Raw genomic sequence first — 27,006 nt, 5'->3', positions numbered from 1 at the left:
CGATAACCTGAGCCAAGGACCAGATTTCCCAGATGCATTGGGTAAAAGGTAGACAATGACCTCTTGGTCATGGTGCGTCCCGAGAGATCAGATCAAATGTGCTCCATCACAACCATATAATGCAGAGGGGGGTTGAGGATCTTAAAACAGAGAGTTGGTGAGGGGTGAGGGGTGAGGGGTGAAGATGCAAGGGTCACTCAATGGTGACGATCATTTAAAATTTTTTTTATCGGATTCGGATCTTCACCAAAATCGAATCAATTAGTCCTTGTCACACGCACAACCTGTCGATGAAGTTTCGTCCGAATCCGTCCACAACTTTTTGAGATGTCCGGCTCACAGACAGACACAGACAGACAGGGGTGAAAACATAACCACCACCCACCTCCGGGTGACGACATGACCTCTGAGCTGTCTAGTCTGGGTTCGATTCCGCACCCGACTTTAAAATGTCGCATTAGTGCTTCGCAGATGGGACGTTGGATCACAAAGTGTGTACCGCCGACCCTCAGATGGACAATTAAAGCCGGTCGTCCAGCCTGCTAGCATACGTTAATGATCCAACGGTGTGTTTTGCGAAGAGTCGGAGGAGAGTTATCGCCGGTACCCTGAACAAATTACTAATTTCTGCCTGGAATGCCTTCGGTCAAACGTCAGGCCTGGCCAACCAGTTCGTGAAAGACATGGGACAAAAACGTTACGTAGCCGACCGTACAAGAAGGTAGATATAATTGGAGCCGTTAAAGAGTTAGTAACCTAGTAGTAGTTCAAGTAGAACTAGCTGTGTGTCGTTTTCCTGTTAGGGAGGAAGGCTCAAAGGTGGGAAGTGTCCAGATTTCGCTAACCCCCATGCCCCCTCCCCCGCCCCCCAGCACCTCGGGATTTATCCATGGAATATGTTTGAAATGATTTTATCACATGATTAAACTGATGACCACTTATTCACCCAACATGTGTCATGGAAGAATAAGGTGACCGAGAGGATTGAAGGGTAACTTAGTAACAATGGTCGAGATAATGGACTATGGAGGTGGTTTATGGTTGTAGATCTTAAACAACAGATTCCATTTCTGTGGTTGTTTGTGTCTTAGAAGTAGACCGACCTCACCTGTGAACCAACGCCATGTCAGACACCGAGGCACAAGAGGAGGTGCAGGAGGAGCTCGAAGAGGAGGTTGAGGAAGAGCAGGAGTGAGTTGACGAGTGTCCATGTGACGTCAAATATGGACCCCGTGGGTCTCTCTTTCCATCCGAGCCGACGGGCCGATGAGCAGAGACCTGTTAATGTGTGCTGGGGGAGTTGGGCGGTAATGTGGTCCCTTGAAACCGCATGTAATTATACCAGCAACCACCTTGAGTTAATGACCGGTAACATGCGGTGAGAAACCGTTTCATTTGATGCCAACTTGATTTGATCAACCGTGGACCATGTTGGTGGATCCTGTACATTTGATGAGATGGCCAAGTCCACACCCCCCCCCCCCCCGGTGTCGTTCCTCCATCATGGAACACTGTGCTCCATGATATGGTGTGAAGATAACAGGGTAACTCGTTTCATTTCACTAACTATTCCAGATCACGTACCACAAATCTTTCCCATGAATTTAACCAATATATAAATATAAATATATATATATATATATAAATATATATATAACAGTTGTTTGTTCTTTAACTTTCTTCTCTTTTCTGTGTTGCCTCCTACCCCCCTACCCCCCTACCCCTACCCCCTACCACCCCCCCCCCCACAGGGAGCCAGAGGGTGAGTAAACTCGTATGTATTCTTATTCTTCAGGGTCATGTCCTTGTCTCGAACACGTGACTGTTTCATTCGTCTCAATAGTTACTTTGCACATTATTACAACTAAATCACAACAGCTTTGGATTTGTTGTCCATTTGTTGATGGATTTGTTTATTTTCATGGATTTGTGTCTGAATCATCCGTCCAGGTGAGAATGGATTTTACAAAATATCATGTCCACTCATTAAGGGTAATTTAATGTCTGGATGTTCAGATCGACAGATAACTTAGTTAAAAGTTGAAAGTATTTCTGGTCACTATGACAAAGTTACCATTTCGGGAAGAATCGTGGGCAGTGGGGGGGGGGGGGGGTTCGTTCTCCAATTGCACGGATTTAAGGGTTTCGGTAAATGTTCGATCTGTTACTCGCTGTCTACCTGCGTGTCTGACTTCCAATGGTGATGTACCTGTCACCTGCGTGCTGGAAACGCGTTGCTGACTATGCCTCGCTTCATTATGATCACTACTCATCTCTGTGTCACTCTTGTTTCCACTCCCGGGACATTATTATCACTTGCCACTCCTCTTCCTTTTTCACAACACCTCTCTGTCTCTGTCTCTCTCTCCCCTCCACTCCTCTTCCCTTAGTATAACATCCAGGCTCATCTACCCACACATCTTCCTCATCCATTATATCTATTCCACTCTTTTGTCCCATTCCTCTTCCTTTATTTGCACTCTTTGTCTATCAGACTCTTCTCTGGGTCTGTCAAGATAGCGTAGAGGTACATACACTCACCTCAAAGCTGTCTAGCCTGGGTTCGAATCCCGACACAGCTATAAACTGTCATCCTGGTGTTTCACAGGCAGGGTGAATGATCAATGTGTGTGTGTGTGTCATCCCTCGGATGGACGTTGAACCGGGCCTCCTGTCTATTAGCATTTGTTCGTGGACGTTGAAGATCCCCACGGTGTCAGGCGAGCTATTGCTGGCACCATGACCAAATTACAAATCCCTGTGCTTCAACCTACAGGGGGGCACTGCATCACCAGGACAGCAGCACTCCCAGCAAATTATGCAATGTGCTGCATCCGAAAAGAGTAGAAAAAGAAGAAATCTCTCCATGTCCCTTCCTTTATTTTCACTCAGATCACTCTCTTTTTGAACCACCTCTCACTCATCACTTTCCCTCTTCACGTCCAATCAGATTTATCAGTGTGTCCTAAGTTCTTGCTTGAGACCTTGTAAAAACTTAGATTTTTACACCTCGTTTTTCCTCCTAATTATCTCCAACGCTAACCCCTGATCTCTATCATGACACGACACTGAACCAGACAATTGCTATGGCTGTGACCCCGACCCTGCTTCTTTCCCGTCGCTTTTCCTCGTCTGTGCCACTCTGCGTTGCTCACCTCATCCTGCTGATCAAAAGAGGACGAAGCAGAACCCGAGGAGGTAGAGGAAGGTAAGGAAAGCCTGCTTGCCTGCAAGAGTACTAGCATCCCCATCTCCCCCTTTGTTGCTTCTTTTGAAACTTTGTTTTGTTGTCCGAGAAACTTTTATTGCACTTGCATTTATCATTGATTCATCTTTAGTTTTCATCGCAGTACGACTTCGTCATCATGCTGCGTTCACCATTGCATGGCAGCTGGGGTGGCCACATGAGGTGAACTGCCTGGTTTATATGAATGTAGCCATCGTTACCGATTTCATACACGTGTCGAGGTTCCTGAAGGAGCGAAACTACAGCCAATGGCAGGATGGCAGACCAATCGAGCGGCATATGGGAGCAGGTGGACAAAAATGTGAAAATATATTATACAGGTTTGGTCACCTGATCAAGATCCGGTTACTTTGGCTTCATAGTCTCACTCTCTCTATCGAGTGCAGCTTGTGGCTGCTGGTTGCATCATTGGTTGGGACGTGGCTATGCCGCTGATGCAGTGTCCCCCTTACCAGTACACTGGTGCTAATTTTGCCGACCTCGGAAGGATGACAGGCTGAGTCAACCTCCTGGTGTATTAATTCAGCGGCCAACAGGGCTTGAACTCAGGACCCTAGGATCCCAAGCTGCCACCCTAACCACTAAGCCAACACCAGGCTTTGGCTTTATAGTAAAGCATCGATAAGATTGATGTTTAAAGTTGGAGCAAAATACTTAACCCAGGGGTGCAACACGGCAATGTTGGGCCAAACGGCCTCGTTGGAAGTTTTTATAGTGACGTTGACCTTCCGAGTGTGAAAATAATACAGCACAGCAAATTTCAGGCCAGTTGAATAAGGGGTATAGAATTGCATAAAAATCAGAGAAAAGGCTTCACACACACAATATATATATATATATATATATATATATATATATATATATATATATATATATATATATATATATATATATATATATATATATATATATATATATATATATATATATATATATTGGAAAGGGGGTGAAAGGAGGAGAAGTTTCTCTTTTTTGGAACTTTTACATTGATCGAAGGCTCATGGAGGACAATTGCGAACATTATGTAGACTGGTGTCATAGTAACACTCACGATCAGGCCATTTGGGTCAAAAACAATCCTGTATGGCGTGGCATGGCATGGGAAACAATGCATCATACAGGTTCCTAAGACTTCATAAAATCTATTCTTGAGGAGACATTGATGAACATAATTGCAGATTGATTAAACAGACATGAAAGGTACAATCTATTTATTACATACGTAAGTATTTCACCTCTCCCACCCAGCTCCCAGGTATGCCCAAAACATCCACCTCTCCTTCCCTCCTTTGTCTTCCAAAACTTTTTACCCCCACTTGTCCCCAACATTTCTATACTCTCATATCTCGGATTTCTCGACATTTTCTTTCTCTCAATTTTGCACACTCCTCCCCCCCTCCCCCCTTTCCCCTCCCAACCCAGTGTTTGCATCATAAACAGATGGTCCCTAAGTTACTAAATGATTGAATTATTTTGGCTATCATGAAGTGTAAAGACAATGGGTGTATTATTCACCATGTACTTGTGAATTTATAGGGTAAGATACCATAGCCATGTTTACGTGCAATAGGTAACATACCGTATGCATGTTTCGATAAAGCATGGATGGCACGTCGATGTGAGTTAGTTAGATTGATAAAATTGCATATAAATGTCACTTTTATGGACAACCTGCTTTGGAGACCCTTTCTGTGTACCTCTTAAGGCGTGAGGACTAAAACCACACCTGAATGCCTCATTCTATCTAAACACCAAACCACATCACATGACCATTTCCTCCAACTCACTCTTAAATCATTCTAAATTCAGTTTGCACCTCGTTTTTCTTCCCCATCCTCTCCGACACCAATCCCCGACCTTTATCACGACACGACCTTGAAACTGACCTTTGTGCTGTGGCTTTGACCCCAACCCTGTCTCCATCCCGGTGCTTTTCCCCCTGCTGGTTCTGTTCGTACTGCTCTGCACTGTTCACTTCGTCCTGATGCTCAAAAGAAGAGGAAGCAGAACCAGAAGAGGTAGAGGAAGGTACAGAAAGCCTGCTTGCCTGCAAGAGTGCTTGCATCTCCATCTCTCCATGTTTTGTCTTGTTTTGAATCTTTCATTGCATCATCATCTCACAGCAACTTTCATTGCATTATGACATCATATTGATGTTTCACCTTCAACTTTGGCTTCCACATTGTCTTCACATTATTACCAAAATATCCCACAATTCTGCCTCGGTCTCATGAAATTGTAATAAAACGAATCTTATGAATAATAACAAGGTTTCTAAAAAAAAAATGTTCCAAATATAGATGTACTAGAAATCAATATACTGTACATTTATATACTGTTTAGCATGTACTGCAGTTACATTATAGTTCCTTGCTGGCAATATTATTTAAAAAATTTTTTTAACAAATAACCTTTCACGTTTAAAATTACAAACCAACTTGATGATCTGTTTAGCGAAGAAGAAAAATAATCCTGACATTGCAAGCAGGTTCCTCTGATATCTTATGTTGGGTTCAAATTTCCATCAGCACGGTGAAACAGTTTCGATTCCAAAACAAGTTCATGGCAAGACAAATTAACCACATCACGGTGGTTATAGTGGTAAATCAACTCACCGGTTCTGGGACGTTGTCCGTGGCGTCGTTCCACATCATTAACAGCAACCTGATTTTGACGACACTTCACACACTTGGATTGACTGACATTACACAACACACTCTTTCATGTTGTCCATTCATATGTCTTATAAAATGGAATTTCAGTACATTTTATAACCTGTCTATAACCCCCTCTCACCCCTACCACCATTCTCAAAAATCCTCCACTTACCTCCTTCTCTGCACATCCTTAAATGAACATCTCCAAGTCCAACATCATGAAGGTATTGCATCAACATCACCTGGTTTCATTGGATGCGTTAGGGTCAACTCCCAAAGCACACACAGAATTGTATTTGGATGTGCCATATGTTTACCATGTACTGTGGATGAGTATGTCCTCCCGGCGTGGTATCGAACTCACGTGACTGCAAGGTTTGCTCCGGTCCCTTTGTAGATGATCTGCTTGGGCAACAGATCACCTAAATATCTATTCTTGAGGAGACATGTAGTATTACGAAAAACAAATTATTGACTTGTTTCAGCAATGTTATTTATAGCTTGGCTTTCAATTTCACCCAAAAATAAGTGTGTGTGTGTGTGTGTGTGTGTGTGTGTGTGTGTGTGTGTGTGTGTGTGTGTGTGTGTGTGTGTGTGTGTGTGTGTGTGTGTGTGTGTGTGTGTACAGTACTGTGCAAAAGTTTGGGGTTTTTAAAATATGTACATTATCGAGGCTCATCTGAGAGCTAACACAACGCACAACAAGGGGGAATGAGACAAGAGGGGTGGGAGTGGGAAGGACAAAACATTAGGAGATCTGTGTAAGGGAGAGGGATGGGGCAAGAAACATGGTGAATACAAGATGGACATTACAGGGACTTTCAGGGAATTTGAAGGAGGTGGGTTTGGGGTGGATTAACGGGGGTGGAAAAGATAGAGGATTTGGATGGGGGAAGACAAGAGGTGGTGATGAACAACTGTTTTGAAGGCCTGTAGAGAAGAATGGGATTGAAAGTGTGGGAGTTTATTCCAATGGCGGTAAAGAAGAGGAATGAAAGAGTGAAGGTGAGCAGTGATTCGTGATTTTGGTAGTTTTACCAGAAGGGGGTTGCTGGCGGATCTTGAGCACCCTGCGAAAATATTGGGGGGACATATCGCAAAAAGAGCAGGGGGGGGCAAGACTGGAGAGGAGATGGTAGAAGACAGAAAGATTACCGACCTGCCTGCGGTGAGAGAGTGAGAACCCCAAGCCTCAGCCTCATCGCGAGAGATACCACTAATCCTAAACGCCTTGGTTTCCACATCGTGAAGCCGAGAAAGGTGAGAGGCAAGAGCACCAGCCCAGGGGGGACAGCAGTACTCCATCAGGCTGTGGACGAAAGCTTTGTATGTGGTCAGGAACTCAGGTGGGCCGAGGAAGAACCTTGCACGATGGAGGATTCCCAGTCAGCGACTGGCTTCGGAGGCCAGGTTGGAAATGTGGCTTTCCCAGGAAAGGTCATGGCAGATAGTGAGAGCTAGAAGCTTGAATGAAAGGACTCCTTCCAGTGGATTGTTGAGAAAGTAGATGGGGGGGGGGGGGATTCCAAACGGTCCTTTCGAAGAGACAAAGTGAGAGTGTGAGATTTGTCAAGATTGAAAGACATGTTCCACGTGTTGGACCAGTTTGTAATTTTATCCAGATCTAAAGAGAGTGAAGAAGCTGCTGCTTGCCGGTCTGAGGGATGACAGATGGTACAGCAGAGGGTGGAGTCATCAGCAAAGAGATAAAGAGGATTTTCCAGAGAGTCGGAGAGATCATTGATGAAAACCAGAAAAAGAACAGGGTCCAGAACGCTGCCTTGAGGAACTCCAGCCTGGACAGGAAGAGGGGTGAAAGAACTCAATTTAGGGCCACACGTTGACTGCGACAGGAGAGGAAGTCTGCGAGCCATGAGTGGAGATGGCCTTGGATACCATGGGAAGAGAGTTTGGTGAGTAGGGCAAGGTGCCAGACTTTCAAAAGCACGTGATACGTCTCGGGATATGGCTCTGATTTCATGTCTGGCATTGAGTACCTCCATCCTTTGTTGGAATAGCAGAAGCAGCATATCCAGGTTAGAGTGATTTGGTCTGAATCCAAATTGATGATCGAAAATCAAGCCATTGGAGACGAGGAAGGATTTCATGTCTGAGGCGATGATGGATTCCATGAACCTTGCTGATGATTGAGAGAAGGCTGATTGGTCTGTAGTTGCAAGGATCTGTTTTTGCACATTTTTTATGCAGGGCAGTAATGTTTGCTGATTTCCAAGCAGATGGCAGATGACCTTGAGCAAATGAGAGGGTGAATAGAACAGAGAGAGGGTGAGCAAGAGCAGAGGAGCAGGTTTTTAGGACATGTGAGCTGATGCCGTCTGGACCGGTTGCAGAATCTGTCGAGGTTTGACAGCAAGCTCTCCACTTTGTCAGAAGAAAGGGACAGAGTCCAGGAACAGTTGGGTGTGACTGGGTAAAGTGGGTACAGACAGCGATGGGTTTCAAACAGAAGATTTAGATGCAAACACCGACTTTAGGCCTTCACCCTTTTCAGGTGCGGTATCAGCAGTGCGGCCATTTGAGGATAGGGAGGGGATGGAGGGGGAACATACACCGGAAACAGATTTGATTAGACGCCGCCAGGATTTGAAGGAGGGAGTGAGGTTTGAGAGTTCAGACTTGAGCTTCGAGAGATGTTGTTTTCTGGCTCTCCTGAGGGTAGATACACACTTGTTCCAAGCTTTATGGAAGGAACTGAAATTACCCTCAGTTTGGTTTGCTTACCATGAGGCAAAGGCAAGTTGTTTCAGGGCAACTGCCTTGCCACAAGCTTCAGTGAACCATGGGTGGGAGGAAGGATATCACAACTGAAGACTAGAGGGGATAAATCTGTGCATGAAGAAGAGCAAGTTTCTTTAAAAGAATTCCCAGGATGAGTTGATGTTGGAGAAAGTAGCGATGGGAGACCAGTCTCGAAGTTTGATGGCTGTGCTTGAAGACCCTGCCAGTCAGCCTGAGTGAAATGCCAGACTCGACGGTGCTGAGGTGGTTCTCTTATAACAGCCAGAGAGATGTCCACTTTGACAAGCACGTGGTAATTTGACAAACACGTGGGTTATTCCAATGATGTTCATATTTTAGGGTAAATTCATCATATTTTCAGTGATAAGTCATATGCGTTTATTATTGTAAATTAACAGCCTTTATAAATGCATGTGAAACAAACTGCTGAAGTAAATAACAATAACAGTGTAATTTTATCGCATCAGTCAATACTTTGTTAGTCTGCCCTTTGGCTTATTGAGTGGCATCACTCTTCTACCCATGCTTCCATATAAAACAAAAGCATTCTACAGGAATATTGTGCAAAATATCCTGCAGTACATTCAACAATTCTCTTATTCTTCTCTATTTCTAGGAAATCCAATATGGCCTCAATGGGACTCCTGTCTGATCTCTGAGGTGGTCATTCTAATGCTTCGAGCATACCAGCTGTAACCTTGTTCTCCAAATAAGACTTTACTACATTGGAAATGTGTTTTAGATCATCATCTTTTCGAAAATGAATCCTCCTCCATTAAAAAAAATTCCACTAGGAACTGCATGGTGCTGCAGTATCTGCTTGTACTTCTCTTTTGTGAGCGTCGCATTGATTTTAACAAGATTTCCAACACCCAAACCTGAGATACAACCACAGACAGTACCAGAGCCTCCCTCGTGTTTAACTGGAGGCTGCAAACATTGCATGTCACAACATTCCGCAGCAAGGGAACAAGTACGAACTGGCATATCTTAGATCCAAAAAGTTCAAATTTCGATTCATCAGACCAGGATGTCCGATTCCATCGTTCAGTCCCCAATCTTGGTGTTGCCTTGAAAATTTCAGTCTTTTCACCTTATTCTGTGGTAGGGTCCAGCAATATATTGATATACCGGTTATATTGGTATAATTTTTCAAATGGATATAGCGGTAAAAAATAAAAAAAAAAAAAAAAATCAGTACATCACCAACAAATCGAAGAAAGGTGTTTACAATTTTTAAATACCATACATAATTTTAAGAGCTTTGATGCACTTGGCTACACCTTGAACAGTGGAACGTATGATGTCAAAGTACAGTAGGTTTGAACTTTTAACCCTCAGCATCCGAGCACCGTACAAGTAATCACATTTTTCTTTGGCCACGTGACTGTTTTTAAAGAAATTGTCAATTGGTTCTTTTATATTAATCGGATGTGCTTTACAAAGCCTGTGCCGATTACCGGTACGGCTATTCGCTATAGTCATACCGACCTATGTTGATTAATGGTACAGCGATCCCCAATAGTCATACCGGCTTGGGCCGATTATAATCGACACAGCGATTCACAATAGTCATACCAGCCTGTGCCGATTACTGGTACGGCAATCCATGATAGTCATACCAGCCTGTGCCAATTAGCGGAACAGCGATCCACGATATTCATACCAGCCTGTGCCAATTAGCGGAACAGCGATCCACGATATTCATACTGGCTTGTGCCAATTTCCGACATGGCGATCTGCAAAAGTGATACTGGCCTGTGTCGATTACCAACACAGATTTCGCTTTGAAACAAAATCATTTTTCATACAAGTTGAAGTTGGTAGAAAAATAACCATTCTCATCATGGAGGAAAAAGTCCTGTGTGGAAATACTTTGAAAAACTACATGCTTTTCATAGAATACTGACCATGCACAATCTTGAGAAGGACTTGTTGCAAGCCAACTCTTCCAGGTTTTTTTTTAAGGTTCTTTCTTTTTCTTTGATCCAATATAGTGCCAGTACAGTGACCGATTATGTCACTTATATCAAACGATATTTCCCATGGGTAGTTGATTAATTAGTTAAAGTTTTGCATTGATCGATTAGCGGTTTCAACAATTGCAGAGAATTTTTTTTCATGCTAACCAGATCAATCGTTGCTCTTGTCGAATTATGACGTCATAATGAAGGCAGTGATAACATCATAATTGATTATCACAATAAATTCCTATAGGAAAAGACACACCTATGGCCAAAATTTCGTGTCAATTGGACCAACAGTTGCAAAGAAAAAAAATTTTCATTACTTATCAAATCAAGCGTTGTACTTGCCGAATTATGTCATAATGAAGACAGTGATGACATCATCACAAACAAATCTTATTCCCCATGGGGAGTACTTGACAATGAACCATGTGTACATTTTTTTCATGGAACATTTTCAGAGATATGGAGGTGCAAAGGTTTTCTGTTTTTCCAAGATGGCACCTCGACCACGTGAGCTATGATATCACAATTATGACAAAAATTATACAGGAATTGTCACACCTATTTGGAAAATTTAATGTCAATCAGACTAATGGTTGCTGAGAAAATGAATTTTTAAAATGCAGACACGTACGTACGTGTGGAACACGTACGCGACCAACCGCTTAACCCTATTGTTCGCTTCATGAGCGCAGGGTAATTACTGTGTGTCAATAATGGATATGTCATATATGAATACATCATGGACCACTGAAAACCAAAAAAAGCACAGGGCCTAGAACACTGCCTTGAGGAACTCCAGCCTGGACTGGAAGATGACAGAACTCCATTAAAGGCCACACGTTGACTGTGACATGAGTGGAAGTATGCGAGCCATGAGTGGAGATTGCCTTGGATACCAGAAGAAGAGTTTGGTGAGTCGTGTGGGATGCCAGACCCCATCGAAAACTCATGATATATCTTGGGAGATGGCTCTGATCTAATGTCTGGCATTGACGACATCCATCAATTTTTGGGAAAGCAGAAGGAACATGACTCGGGTATAGTGACCTGGTCTGAATACAAATTGATGATCGCAGATGAAGCCATTGGAGAAGAGCAAGGATTTAATGTCTGAGGTGATGATGGATTCCATAACCTTGCTGATGATTGGGAGAAGGCTGATTGGTCTGTCATTGCAGGGATCTGTTTTTGCACCTTTTTATGCAGAGCGGTAATGTTTTCTGATTTCCAAGCAGATGGCAAATGACCTTGAGCAAATGAGAGGGTGAATACACCGGAGAGAGGGTGAGCAAGAGCAGCAGAGCATGTTTTCAGGACATGTTGGCTGATGTCGTCTGGACCGGTTGCAGAATCAGAATCGAGGTTTGGCAGCAAACTCTACAGCTTGTCAAGAGAAAAGGACGCAGAGTCCAGGAACAGCTGAACTTCTTCTGGGTCTTCCTGGCTTTTTCCTGTCTTGTGCTGAGCCAGTTTATTTCAGGTGTTGCAATGCGTTCTCTCACACCATTGTCGGAGATCTTCAGCTCTTCTGCAATTTTCTTCATCATTTGCTCTTCTTCTCACAAAATTTGGATCTTCACACACTCTTCTGTTGAAAGTTGCTTCCTTGACACCATTCTGAACCTACTCATAGACTTTCAAGCAAAGGAACAAGCTGATGAAAACTCACTTCACATTTTTACTAATTTAAAACTTTTATTGTAATTTCTTGTCATTCACATAAATGCAACTGGTATTCATTTCATCAACAATTCATTATTTACAGTACAAAAATCCACAAACTATTTCCTGAATACTGTATGTCTTCTTTGTGGTAAGTGGATATTACAAGCACATGATAATCTATGTATGGCAAAAATAAAACTTTTTCAATTTCTTAATTTATTTAATATACTTAAAGGTAATGTAAATGTGACATGAAGTTGACTTTCACAGAAATTTTAAATATTATCTACCTATATTACACACTTCTAACTTCCCACAAATGTTTAATGGGAAATAGCACAACAAAGTGAAAATAACCCAAACTTTTCCACAGGTGTGTGTGTGTGTGTGTGTGTGTGTGTGTGTGTGTGTGTGTGTGTGTGTGTGTGTGTGTGTGTGTGTGTGTGTGTGTGTGTGTGTGTGTGTGTGTGTGTGTGTGTGTGTGTGTGTGTATATCACAGAGAAAATATATAACCATCACCTACAGTATACTTGGTTAACCCTCAGTAGAGAGAGTCACACTTTGGAGCAGTGGTTAACTGCATGTGGTACACTCCAGTACTTGCTCTTTCAAATCCCCACAATATGCTATGCTTGCACCAAAAACAGCAAACTTCACTTCAACTCTCTCTCCAATTGGGAAAATTAGTAAAGTTTGAATGTTGTCATCATGCTAGAATCGGTATATTTATACATTGTATTTGCTATTGTTTTTTTTTTTTGGTCTGATTGGGAGTCTGGTGTGGTTCGGGAGAGGGGGGGAGGGGGTGCAATATGGAAGAGGACTTGTGAGCAGGAAAATGTATTGATGTGAACCAGTCAATAGCTTTACAATACTCTAACTTTACAAGAGTATTGTAATCATTTTCCTTTCCTCACAATAATCGCTTCACCATGAGTATGAAAACCTGGGGATGGCTCAGGAGACTTTCAGTGCTCAACAAAAATATCTTTCGCACATTTTCTGTGCTGTACAGTGGAATAGAGAGATACTGAGCAAACTAATACCGATCGTAATAACATAAAATGCTTCATTTCCATGTTTCTCCCCCCCCCCCCCCCCGTTGTGATCGAACATTTGTTGCTCCTCCAGCATGCAGATAGCTTTGTGTTTCAGCATGTAACAATAAACACTGAACTAGAATCAATCACACTATTTGTGACATTATACAAAATATCCTTTTGTCACAATCATGACTGAAATGGCCTCTTGGTTTCTCTTTTCATGGTGATTGCAGAGGAAAAGCCCAAGCCAAAGTAAGTGCTTGTGAGATGTGATCTTGGGGCAATGAAAGTGACAATCTATGAATAGGTGGGAGAGGTGGGCAGCAGAGCAAGAGGGGGTAGGAGTATTCTACAAAAAAATGGAAGAACACAGTTTGTCCAATTTAGTGATTTCGAGAAAATCAAAGTTTAAATTCAGTGCTTAGCTACCACTGCTGCTTTGAACTACACTTCTCTTGGGAAAAGAACTACACTTCTCTTCTTGCTTTGAACTACACTTCTCTTGGTTTGCCAGGAAGGCAAACAGAATAAATATGCTTCTTTGAGAGCTATGACTTAAATGGAATAATAGAGGAGGTACTGTCAATGCGATTTCATGTACTGTAAAAGCTGAAATTCGACAAAAGTAAATGTGCTGTGTTCTTCCATTTTTGGGCAGTATTGTGGTGAGGGTTGAGTAGTGACATTAGATGGATCCTTAGTTGATGATATTTGTAACTTAACGAAGACTAATTTTAAAGTAGCACATTTTACCCTCTTTAGATGAAGGACAAAGGTTGCAAATGAAGTGCATTGGTGGTGCAGACACGGAAAATTTAATTTTTTTTTTATATTATGCTGTCTGTAGTCTGTATCCTGCCTTACTATCCAAAAATTCTATCGATATTTGTCATCTTTCAGATTGATGGTTCCTCAGCTGACGGTCCCAAAGCTCCCTGAAGGAGACCGTGTGGACTTTGACGTAAGCACTTGCAGTGTCTTTATTCATTTATTATAGAATATTAGCAAATCATGCATCCTGATGGACGGGTTAATTTCATCACTTTTACAATGTCTATAGTGTGTTTTGTTATGACTTGTTATACCGGATTCTATCAGGTAGCACGATATGATACACATTTACGTAGAGATAGACTTGGGGTCCTCCCCGCTACAGTGAATACTATGTTTTTTTTTTTTAATTGCCTAAACCTTCCTGTGCATACCCTTCATAGAACCAGCAGTTTTCACCTCATTCCATCCAGCGGTTTAGGAATGCAGAGAAGGCAAACAGACAAACAAAAACAAATCTGCAAACAAACAAGAATTATAGTTCATAGAACATGATACCCCAGTGTTTAAGTATATACTTCAATTTCAATAAAAGTGATTTTAAAGATCTTTTCAAAAAAAATCCAGAAGTTTAGCGCAACTGAAGCTGCACCACCCTTATACTTTGTAATAAGATGACGTTGAGTTGCAGGTTAGGATATGGAGGCTTTGTTGATCACCACAGAGCGCAGTGTCAATCGGCATTGTACATAGCCGTATAGGTGGCCTCTTCTTCACCCCGATACTGTTCCCTCTCACAAGCCACACCCTCTCATGCTATATGTCTATATATAGCATGGTTCTTGGAAGTATTATGAAGGCAATTTGTGTTCTACACTATTCAAGTATATAATTCAATTTAAATAACGTTTAAAGAGGTTTGAAGGTGGAAAATAAATTAATTGCGGTTTTACCGCAGTTTTACCCAGTCTATTACATCATCTTATCAAAGATGCTCCGTTAGTTTTTCGTGCCTGTTGTTTGTGTCCTTTATAACGTCCTTAAAAACAATAATTTTTCTGTTTGGAATGATTTTAAATTTTGTTTGACTGCCAGGAAGGCAAACAGAATAAATAAAAACCAATGTCACCTGCAGGGTGACCCGTATCTTGCCAAAAGGTGACCACGTGTGACTTCTTTAAGGTCACACTGAGGTGAACAAAGCTGCTATCCACCAGGAGCGACTCCTTGAGGAATATCTGCCTACGAGAGATTCCGATGAGAATCGTTCTACAGAGTAACCATGAAAAATATGCGTTTGCCTCACAACGTCACCAAATGACGCCATAATGTGTCAAGCTTGACATATCCAGAAAGCACTCAGAGGTGTTCAATTTGAGGTTTTTCACGATATGGTACCTAAGATTTCAAAATTTGACCTTGGGGTTAAAAACTTTCGACCTCCAGTGCGAACCATGAAGGTCAAGGCCGATCGCCACCAAAAATTAATCAGCTGAGCGCCAGACCATGAACTATATTCCCATGAAGTTTGAAGACGATCCGATCAAAATTACTCAAAAAATAAGGGTTTCGTCGACTCCCCTGATTTGCGACAAAGTGACCTTGAAAATTTTATGCGCTGAAAGGGACCTCTATAGGATTCTGATATGCGAAGTTACAAAAATTTCCAATGATAACTGTTGCTCTGCAGAGTGATCGATACGTGATTACAGACAAACAAAAAAATAAAAATAATAATAATAATAAAAAACAAACATACAAGCTGACTAACATATCTTGCAAAAACTTCGTTTTGACAAGATAATAAAATTTTCATGAAAAATACGTTTTTTCGTCATGACGTCATCAAATGACGTCATAGCGTCAAACTTTTGACAGATCTGGAAAGCACTTATCAAGCGCTTTCATATGAGGTATTACTCGATATGGTATCTAAGATTTCAAAATTTGACCTTGGGGTCAAAACCTTTCGACCTCCAGCGCTAACCATGAAGGTCAAGGCCGATCGCCACAAAAAATTAATCAGCTGAGTGCCAGACCATGAACTATATTCCCATGAAGTTTGAAGACGATCCGATCAAAATTACTCAAAAAATAAGGGTTTCGTCGACTCCCCTGATTTGCGACAAAGTGACCTTGAAAATTTTATGCGCTGAAAGGGACCTCTATAGGATTCTGATATGCGAAGTTACAAAAATTTCCAATGATAACTGTTGCTCTGCAGAGTGATCGATACGTGATTACAGACAAACAAAAAAATAAAAATAATAAAAAAAACAAACATACAAGCTGACTAACATATCTTGCAAAAACTTCGTTTTGACAAGATAATAAAATTTTCATGAAAAATAAGTTTTTTCGTCATGACGTCATCAAATGACGTCATAGCGTCAAACTTTTGACAGATCTGGAAAGCACTTATCAAGCGCTTTCATATGAGGTATTACTCGATATGGTATCTCAGATTTCAAAATTTGACCTTGGGGTCAAAACCTTTCGACCTCCAGCGCTAACCATGAAGGTCAAGGCCGATCGCCACAAAAAATTAATCAGCTGAGTGCCAGACCATGAACTATATTCCCATGAAGTTTGAAGACGATTCGATCAAAATTACTCAAAAAATAAGGGTTTCGTCGACTCCCCTAATTTGCGACAAAGTGACCTTGACCTTTGACCTTGAAAATTTTATGCGCTGAAAGGGACCTCTATAGGACTCTGATATGCGAAGGTACAAAAATTTCCAATGATAACTGTGCTCTGCAGAGTGATCGATACGTGATTACAGACAAAAAATAAACCAATGTCACATGCAGGGTGACCCATATCTTGCCAAAAGGTGACCACGTGTGACTTCTTTAAGGTCACACTGAGGTGAACAGAGCTGCTATCCACCAGGAGCGACTCCTTGAGGAATATCTGCCTACGAGAGATTCCGATGAGAATCGTTCTACAGAGTAACCATGAAAAATATGCTTTTGCCTCATAACGTCACCAAATGACGTCATAATGTCTCAAGCTTGACATATCTAGAAAGCACTCAGAGGTGTTCAATTTGAGGTGCTACACGATATGGTTCCTAAAACTGAAAATTTGACCTTGGGGTCAAATATGTTTGACCTCAGGCGCTAACCATGAAGGTCAAGGCCAATCGCCACCAAAAATTAATCAGCTGAGCGCCAGACCATGAACTATATTCCCATGAAGTTTGAAGACGATCCGATCAAAATTACTCAAAAAATAAGGGTTTCGTCGACACCCCTGATTTGCGCCAAAGTGACCTTGACCTTCAAAATTTTGTGCACTGAAAGGGACCTCTATAGGCCTCTGATATGCGAAGTTACAAAAATTTCCGATGATAACTGTGCTCTGTAGAATTTTTTTATACGTGATTACAGACAAACAAAAAAAAATATATATATATATATATGTATATATATACACATACATACATACATACATACATACATACATACATACATACACACACAAGCTGACTAACATATCTTGCAAAAACTTCGTTTTGGCAAGATAAAAATATTATCTCACTCCTCTCTGTGCATGTGTGGTTGGGACAAATTTGAAGCCAAAGTACAGTAAAATGGCAAACTTGTCTTCCTATTCATGCTCTGATGAGTGTTCAAAAAATAACATTCGATTTTAACAAGTTGTTCCTCGATCATAAACTGATGACAGAAGGACATGACCAATTGCTTAACCTAGCTTTCGCTTTGTGTGTGTGGGGTAAATAAGTCATGAATAGCACGGTACTTGTGAAATCCAAATAAAAACAATAGTTGCCATAGACACAGCAATTTGGCAATTTATAAAATTTGAGCAATCAAGTGTTTCACATGATTTATTGTTATACATAACAAATTTGGCTGATACATTTTCTAACAGCAGCCTCATCAGGGTTTTACATGCTTCAGATGACCTTGACCTTTGACCAATTTTGACTTCAGAATTTGACCTCGACAACTTGGAAAAAATGACTGACCAGAAGTGATTGAGCAACCTTTGATTTTAAAATGCTAGTCAAGTCGAATGTAGCAACGCAAAACTGGAAGTCCCAACAATGACTCTGTGCCAAGTTATCTCAAACGTACCTCAGGAAACATGACCTTGTTGTGACCTTTGACCTCAAAAAACAACAGCCTTATCTCTACCCGTTGGTTACGTTTGGGTGTACCTCAAAAAGCATGTCAGGAAACATGACCTTTGACATAAAAAATAGACTTCTAGATTTTGACTATCCCAACCACTTGCTTAAGTTTTGTGAAAATCAGTGTTATGTAGAATTATGAACTGTATGTGACTGACAGACAAACAAACAAACAAACAAACATACTCAGGAAACGAATATACTTGCGAATTTTCGATTTCCCAAGTAACAAGCATAAATCCACAGACAGACATTTCTCGAATAATTATAGATCATATGATTATATGCTATCATCATTAGACATAAAGAATTATGAAAATTAATAAATTGGAAAGATCATGATAATAAAGGAACCACTGGATGATACAGTGTTACACAATGCTGAAGGCACACTCACACAGGTACAGGATGGAATCTAAATTTAATCTCCACTGGTATCATGTCCAGCATTTGATCCCCTCAGTAAGAAGCTGACAGGATAGCTTAGAGGTACGTAGATTTACCTGTGAACTGTCCAGCCAGTTTATAGCTGAGCCGGCATAACAGCCCAGCTCAGCTATAAACTGTCACTCTGGTGTTTCACAAGCATGGCAACACCTTGTTTCTTTGGGCGATGATTTTGTGCACCGACTATCAGAATGAACGTTAAGCCTGGTGTCCCGTCTGCTCGCATTAGCTGATGCATGTACGTTTATGATCTTAAAGTGTCTTATCACAAAAAGTAGGCGAGTTATCATCACCACCCTGAACAAACTCCAAATTCTTACCCAAATCATCTCGAGCTGAAGGTCAAGCCTGGCCAGCCATTTCCTGAAAGACGTGGGCCTAAAACGTTCCAAGGCCTATCTTGTATAAGAAGGTGGGAATCATATGAGCTGTTAAACAAATACTTGTGGTAGTATTTAATTTGATTCCCTCAGCATCTTGCTCAACCCACAGAAGCTTCATATGTACCTGGAATATCACAAACTGACACTATAAAGTTATTTGCTCAAAAGTTAAATGCTCCAACCTCCACGAAAGGGTTTTTAATTAAAGCAGTAATAAAGGGTCAGTGGGTGAAGGTGGGGGAGAAATGAAATTGATGAGTAGTGAACTCCACATTGTTGTTTATTTTTATATTTTTCTTTCATCCATGTATTGAATTTGGCCTGTATGCTTATTGTGACCCATTATTTAGGATTTATCTTACTGGACTTCATTATTGTGGGTTAGGTTGGGGAATAGAATGGAAGGTTCGAGGACAATAACCTTATTTTTCTTTGTAAGTGTTATCGTCAATTTGACTAACTTTTCAATTTAAATTTTAAATGCCATTTTTAGCTCGCCTGTTCGAAGAACAGAGCTGTAGCGATACCCCCGGCGTGAGCGTCAGCGTGAAAATGTTAAAGTTTTTCGTGCAAGTTATTTCCTTTCTAATGTTTTTATCTACCACACTATTTTTTACTGATTACAATATACAAATACATATATTGCTTTAAAATTATTTGGATCAGACTTCACTGCAATGCATTATAAAAAATATTAGACTAGTTATATCTTTTATTGATGTGTTTTTATTATCACATACACATGAAGTGAAATGCAGGGTTAAGCGATTGGTTCATGTCTGTTCATCTCCAAACGTCAATTTATGATCAAGGAACAACTTATTGAAATTGAATGTCATATTTTGAACACGAATCTGTTGTTTAACAGTACTTTATCTCTGAATTTGTCCTGATCGCACACGTGCAGAGAAGAGTGAAATAATATTTTTACCCTGTCTTCCTGTCAGTCAAACAAGATCGAAAATAATTCCAAACAGGAAACGTATTGTTTTTAAGGACGTTATAAAGGACACAAACAACAGGCACGAAGAACTAATGTGATGTGTTAGATAGGGCGGTGTAAGTTTGCATTAATGGTGGGAAAACGGCAGTAAATTCTAGAATTAATTAATTTATATGACTTTTACAATCTTTATTTCATTTAAATTGAATGATATATATGAACACTCTATTGTGGAATACAAATCGCTTTCTTTGCATTTTCCGTTTAGAAGTACTTGGATATGTTAAATAAGGTGGTGTAAACTGTAAGACTGCTTCAATAGTCTGAAAATTCTGGAAGCTTTTTTCAACAATCTTTAAAATCATAATTTTATTTAAATTGAAGTTTATTCTATGAACTCTTCAGTTGATACTGTATTTTTCTGTTGAATTGTTGCTTCTGTACAAGTTTGACAGTGTTTTTGTTGTACTATTGCTTTTGTTTTTGTCATAATTTATTATTTTAATCACATTTGTAAATCAATTGTACAATATTTTATCCTAAGATTATGAGCTTTGTTTGACAGTGCAATTCTCCACTTTTTGGTTGACAAATAATAAATTTTAAAATCATCACCCATGGCTGGTGGCTTGGGATCCCAGGGTCCTGAGTTTGAGCCTCGTTGGCTGCTGAATCAACACCATGGGGTTGACTCAGCCTGTCATCCTTCCGAGGTCAGCGAAACGAGCACCAGAGTACTGGTAATAGGGGCACTGCATCCGCAGCCAAAAAGTCTGTACACAAAGGGAGCCCATAGAAACAAGCTCAAGGCCTAAATCATATCAGTCGGCCTACTATATGATTGGTGAGATTATGTACAAATCTATTTCAAAACAGCATTGAAACACAAGTGGTCATACTATATGTATGTGTATATATGTATGTGTATATATGTATGTGTATATATGTATGTGTATATATGTATGTGTATATATGTATGTGTATATATGTATGTGTATATATGTATGTGTATATATGTATGTGTATATATGTATATATATATATATATATATATATATATATATATATATATACCGTATTTTCACGACCAAAAGGCGCACTGTGCCAAAAGGCGCAGTCTAAGTTGTGTGTGCCGTTCCTGTATTTGACACACACATAAGGCGCTCCTCACGATAGGGCGCGGGTTTTATATGAATATCCTCTACTACGTACGTCCGCCGTACAACAACACACTCACACAAGCACACAAGTGTGCGTATTTAAAAATAGATCGGGAGCAAAATTGAGTTTGGTTGTGCTTTATTAAAGTATTAGTTACAAAAATACTAAAACAATCAAATACCGGTAATAGTCTTTAATCAAATCCATCGAAATCCTCATCCTCTGTTTCGGAATCGAACTGCGCTAAACCCAACCTAGCAGGTCCACCTTCCTCGCCGTCAGAGTCACTTTCTGCACCGTGCGGCTCCTCCGAAATGATGCCGGCTTTAGCGAAAGCTCGGACAACAGTGCCAGCAGACACGTTAGCCCAGGCATCAACAATCCAGTGGCAAACTGTGGCGTAACTCGCCCGGCACTGCCTTCCACCCTTTGTGAAGCTGTGCTCTCCTTCGGTCATCCACCGCTCCCACGCCGCTCGCAGCCTCACTTTGAACGGCCGGTTCACGCCGATGGCTCGGCTGGATCCGTTTGTCGCAGATGTGCTTGCTGCAGTAGGAGCGGAAGTTTTCCATCATTTCTTGATAATCCGCCGGACGTTGCTGCGCTATCGTAGTCCTGGTCCGGATGGAAAAATGGCACCGTTTCATGAAGCGAAAGCACCAAGACGGACCTCCGTGGAAATGTTCGATTTTCATTTCCTCCGCTATCGATACTGCCTTCAGTCGGATCGTGACCGTCGAAACGCTCCTCCCACTTGCTCTTTGCTCAACGATCCACTGCTCAAGTCTTTCCTCCAACTCTGGCCACCTCGCCTTGTTTCCACGGAAACTCAGCTGCGTCTTCTTCACCTGTCGCAGCTCGTTTTCCAGCTTCCTCCACTTTCGAACCATCGACTCGTTGATCTGGAAATTCCTCGCCGCGGCTCGATTCCCATGTTCCTCCGCATAGCTGATCGCCTTCAGTTTAAACTGAGCTTCATAAGCGTGTCTCTTTGCCATTTTCGGGGTTGTTAAAACAGCAATGTTCTGCATACCGCACATACCTGTTCTTTTATACACACAAAGGGCGCACTGCACTATAGGGCGCGTCGCACATTTTGACAAAAATCTAAGACGTTTATATGCGCCTTATAGTCGTGAAAATACGGTACATGTATACATATACATATATATATATATATATATATATACATGTATACATATACATATATACATATATATATACATATATATATATATATATTACATACATACATACACACACACACGTCTATATCTGTCTACATCTATATATACATAAATACATACACACATATACATACATATACATACAAACTTCATCCACCTTTACAAGCATTTTAAAAAACTTGAACAGAATTCTAATGGTCATGCACAGTATGGTATTTTGATTCCATATGATAGAGTGCCACTGCAGTTCATCCCATGTTTAGCTTGGCTAACAGTGGATCTCTGAGCTGGACTTCTCCGTGTACTGCAGGACATTCATCGAAAGCGTTTGGAAAAGGACTACTTGGAGCTCCAGAGCCTCATCGAGCAGCATTTCGAAGCCAGGAAAGAGGAGGAGGAAGAGATAGTTGCTCTCAAGGAAAGGATTGTAAGTTGCAAGAACATGTAATACCAATCACAAATAACTCAAGGTGTAGTGATGTTCCACAGCAAAAACGTTTAACTTCTCCAACCCCAAAGGATAAACGTCGTGCTGAGCGGGATGAGCAGCAGAGAATCCGCAGCGAAAAGGAGAAAGAGCGCCAAACTCGCATTAACGTGAGTAGTTGCTGTCAATGAAATGTGTTGTTCACGGCTGGAAGTGAAAGAACCAAAATGAGATTCTGAGCCAGGTGAAAGCAATACCTTATGTTTGTTTTAATTACTTGGGCTTGTTGGTAGATGCAGAAGGGAACCCAATGATAGAAATCAATCACAGGAGGCTCCTTGAAGTAGTACAAATGTGGTGAAGGCTCCTTGAGGTGGTACAAATGTGGTGAAGGCTCTTTGAGGTGGTACAAATGTGGTGAAGGCTCCTTGAAGTGGTACAAATGTGGGGAAGGCTCTTTTAGGTGGTACAAATGTGGTGAAGGCTCCTTGGGGTGGTACAAATGTGGGGAAGGCTCCTTGAGGTGAAGGCTCTTTAAGGTGGTACAAATGTGGTGAAGGCTCCTTGAGGTGGAACAAATGTGGTGAAGGCTCTTTTTGGTGGTACAAATGTGGTGAAGGCTCCTTGGGGTGGTACAAATGTGGGGAAGGCTCCTTGAGGTGGTACAAATGTGGTGAAGGCTCTTTTAGGTGGTACAAATGTGGTGAAGGCTCCTTGAGGTGGTACAAATGTGGTGACTATACATTCCATTTCTCAACAATTTGAGTCTCGTTGCCAAGCATTGTGAAACAACCTCTTCTCCACTTCTCTGTGTTCCATCAAATTTTATTCCTCTATCCTTTTTCCAACAACTTCTTTTCTCTAGTTCTGTCCATTCTAATTCTGGTAACTTCCATTCCTAGAAATCAATAAGTTAACGACATTCTAACCTTTGTGTAACTTTCATTAATTGATGTTGACAGCAATGTTGAGCCTTCATTTGCCCATACAGGAGGAGAAAGCTCGTAAGGAGGAAGAAAGGCAAAGAAAGCTGGCAGGTGATGATGCAGCAAAGAAAAAGCTTCTTAGCAGCATGACTGCTTCCTTTGGCAGTTACCTCACCAAGGCAGGTTACCTCAAAAGGCACTTGACTGCCATATTAAGCTCCTCTGTTGTTCTTTACAACACGGTGAGTCTCCTCACAGGCGGAGAAAGGCCGAGGTGGAAAGAAGCAGACGGAACGTGAAAAGAAGAGGAAGATTCTTGCGGACAGGCGTAAGCCACTGAACATTGACCACCTCAATGAAGAAAAGCTCAAGTAAGAAAGAATATCCTTTTCATTTTCATGGATACTTTGTTGTACAAAATATGGATCTTTTTATTCACTTATGGGATGTGGGCAGCGCTGCTCATCGGCAGAACTTGGGGCCCATTCCATTTAAGGCCTTGACCTGGTGCTGCTGAGCCTTCTCAATAACCCGATACAATCCCTGTTGGAATGTTTTCCTGTTCTGGTATTTTGAAGGATAATCCAAAGTTTATAATCTTATGATGAAGTGATGATTATACACATCTGAGTCGGGATGTTATGGGTCTTGAAAGGTAACTTGGTGATGCTTTGTGATACTGTTCTCGTGGTTTCTGATGGTCCACAGAGTGGGTCTGGGGAGTTGTTAGCGTAGGGATAGAGAGTTGCCGAGATGCATTTTGTGGAAAGTACAGGTTGCAGAGACAACGCCAATGAAACGGAGGTTGAACAATTATGAGATGATGATAAGCTGATGGAGTAACAAGCTCAGTCTCAGATTAAACCAAATCCAATTGCTGTGTTGGATGGTCCCTTCAGTTCAACATTAAATATTCAATCATCCTGGAGAACAATTTACTTACATTACAGCCAGTGCAATGCACTTTACAAAGCCACGAGCGCCATCATCGTACCAACACCAACGCGACAGCTTCGGGACAACATCCATGATTACCACGTAGCAACAAGTTACATGGCTCAAACCACAAACTTTTGCTGTGTTAAAAGGTGCCAGCAGGTGTAACGACACCTTATTTTTATACTTGTGGGTGACTGCTTTCGTACAGGGACAAGGCCAAAGAAATGTGGGAATGGCTGCACCAACTCGAGTCAGAGAAGTTCGATTTGCAGGAGAAGCTCAAGAGGCAAAAATATGATGTAAGAATTTCTCGACAGTTGAGAAACGTTTTATAATCACAATGCAATCGCGTTTGATCAACATGTACGTATATATGAGCATAGCTCCGACAGGTGAGCTGCAAGTGGTTCAATTGTGCAAGTTTCGTCTGAAACTTAAGAAGCACGGCGATTGCTCTTGTACCTTTCAGATCTCCACGCTGACCAGACGCTATGATGAACTCGCTAAATAGTAAGTACAGCACTCAGGATGGGTGCACTACATCAAAACAAAAAGCATATTTCAATAACTTTCCATGACCCATAAACCTTAGCTCTAGTGTATAGTATATAGTCATTTCTTTGTTCCATGAAACACCAAAGTGAGCAAATAATTCCATATTTTTTGCCCTAAACTCACAACTTAAAGCAGTTTCCAACTAGAATGGCACTAGGTAGAGCACATACCTCCGCCAGGATGAACACTTTACGTTTTTCGGATCTGGTTCCACACCTGAACCAAAGTCGAATAGGCTTGTTCTCATCACCTATCCAACTCATCCACCAAGTTTTGTCATAATCCATCCAGAACTGTTTGAAATATCGTACTATATATAATTTTGTTCCCATCTTAAAACGGTGAGAATCATTTAAAGAATTTAAAAATTCTCGGATCCGGATTCAGATATTCACCAAAATGTAATCCTCTCGCCCTTGTCCCACACTCAACCTATCCACCAAGTTTCGTCGGAATCCTTCCGTAACTTTGATATATCCTGCTCACAGACAGACAGACATGGGTGAAAACATAACCTCTTGTCCTCCTTTGGTGCCTGGTGGTGTTGGCTTAATGGTTAGGGTGGCGGGCTTTGGATCCGAGGGTCCTGAGTTCAAATCCCGCTCAACTGTTGAATTAATACCAGGTGGGATGAACTCGGCCCGTCATCCTTCCTAGGTCGGCAAAATGAGTGCCAGCATGCTGGTATACTGCGTCGGAGTGGCGATCCGTCCAGGATTGTGCCCAATAGCCAAGGAGACTGCTTAATCAGCACCAACACTCTGCACAGAGTGTGGTCCCAATCTCCTACTCCTGTGGTGGTGGAGGTGACTAGAAAGCATCTCAAAATTTAAAGCCTGCATGGTACTCGCACTAAACTTGGCAAAAATAACAAAAAAGACAAAAAAGGTGCAATTTATCAATTGGTGTTCTCGATATTGCAAGGGTTTGTTGAAAATTTGATGACAAATGGTAAAATAGTTGACACACACAATTGCAAACATTTGTGCTAATAAGGGCTTCATGAGGTAAACCAAAACGATGTGCCATTCACTTGCACGAGCATGCGTGGAAATAGTATGTTTACATGTGTACATACCAGTAGTCACATGCTACTTTTAAAATCAGCACTACAACTAAGCTGTGAAGGTTTATATGGTGACAGAGTACAATAACTCCAAATGGATAGGGATAGCCACACGAATCCTCCACTACCTCATCACTCAGCTCTGGAGTGAAACGCACGGTAATCTTAACATATTTATTGCTACTCTATGGCCGAGCATGAAAAATGATAAAAAGGAAAAAGGTTAAATCATGTACTTCACACAGTGAACCCCCCATTTAAATGAAATGCCCCCCACCCCCCATTTAAATGAAATATTTCACACTGATGTGTGCCCCCCCCTCCCCTCTCATTTCTTTCACATCTACAGTAGCAAAAAGGGAAGCCACAGTGGAAAGGGGAAGGTGGGCGGCCGCTGGAAATAAGGACATCTTCTGAGAAAGAGGCAAATTCATTACCCCAAGAACAGCAGCACAATCATTCTCCTTCCTACCCTCAAACAGCTCCTTCACGTGTGGTTTTCTTCTATGTCCTTCCTCCTGGGCTCGCTGCCCCTCTGGTTCACAGGGTTTGGCAGATGCCATAAGGCCAACATGGTTGTAACTCTGCTCTTGTGCCTGTGAAAGAACCCTCCTGTTTGCTTGTTTTTTTGTCTTCCCTTCCTTGTACACTCAATAAACAAGGCTGAATGACAGCTTTGATTCAGGAATCAAT

General features: G+C 41.4%; 1 protein-coding gene across 1 annotated transcript; it reads left to right on the top strand.

Annotated features, from left to right (window-relative positions):
* Window positions 1-1,799: 1,799 nt before the first annotated feature.
* LOC147025905 (troponin T, fast skeletal muscle isoforms-like) lies at window positions 1,800-27,005 on the top strand. The gene is made up of 13 exons (XM_085883556.1): window positions 1,800-1,818; window positions 3,176-3,208; window positions 5,243-5,275; window positions 6,114-6,128; window positions 13,580-13,598; window positions 14,247-14,307; window positions 22,711-22,827; window positions 22,920-22,997; window positions 23,819-23,932; window positions 24,012-24,124; window positions 24,901-24,991; window positions 25,162-25,202; window positions 26,663-27,005. Exons 1-13 carry the CDS (start codon window positions 1,800-1,802, stop codon window positions 26,715-26,717), a joined length of 789 nt encoding a protein of 262 aa, XP_085739682.1. The 3' UTR covers window positions 26,718-27,005.
* The last annotated feature ends 1 nt before the right edge of the window (window position 27,006 follows it).

The sequence above is a fragment of the Eptatretus burgeri genome, chromosome 5 (genome assembly GCF_056783735.1).
Source record: "Eptatretus burgeri isolate ZD-2024b chromosome 5, Ebu_testis_v1, whole genome shotgun sequence".
NCBI classification, from domain to species: domain Eukaryota; kingdom Metazoa; phylum Chordata; class Myxini; order Myxiniformes; family Myxinidae; genus Eptatretus; species Eptatretus burgeri.
The sequence above is the reverse complement of the archived record's forward strand: the minus strand, read 5'-3'. Positions and strand labels throughout refer to the sequence as shown.

Coding starts and splice junctions, on each gene's coding strand:
- LOC147025905 (XM_085883556.1), top strand. Junction 24,125..24,900: donor CTCAATGAAGAAAAGCTCAA/GTAAGAAAGAAT, acceptor GCTTTCGTACAG/GGACAAGGCCAAAGAAATGT. Junction 24,992..25,161: donor TCAAGAGGCAAAAATATGAT/GTAAGAATTTCT, acceptor TGTACCTTTCAG/ATCTCCACGCTGACCAGACG.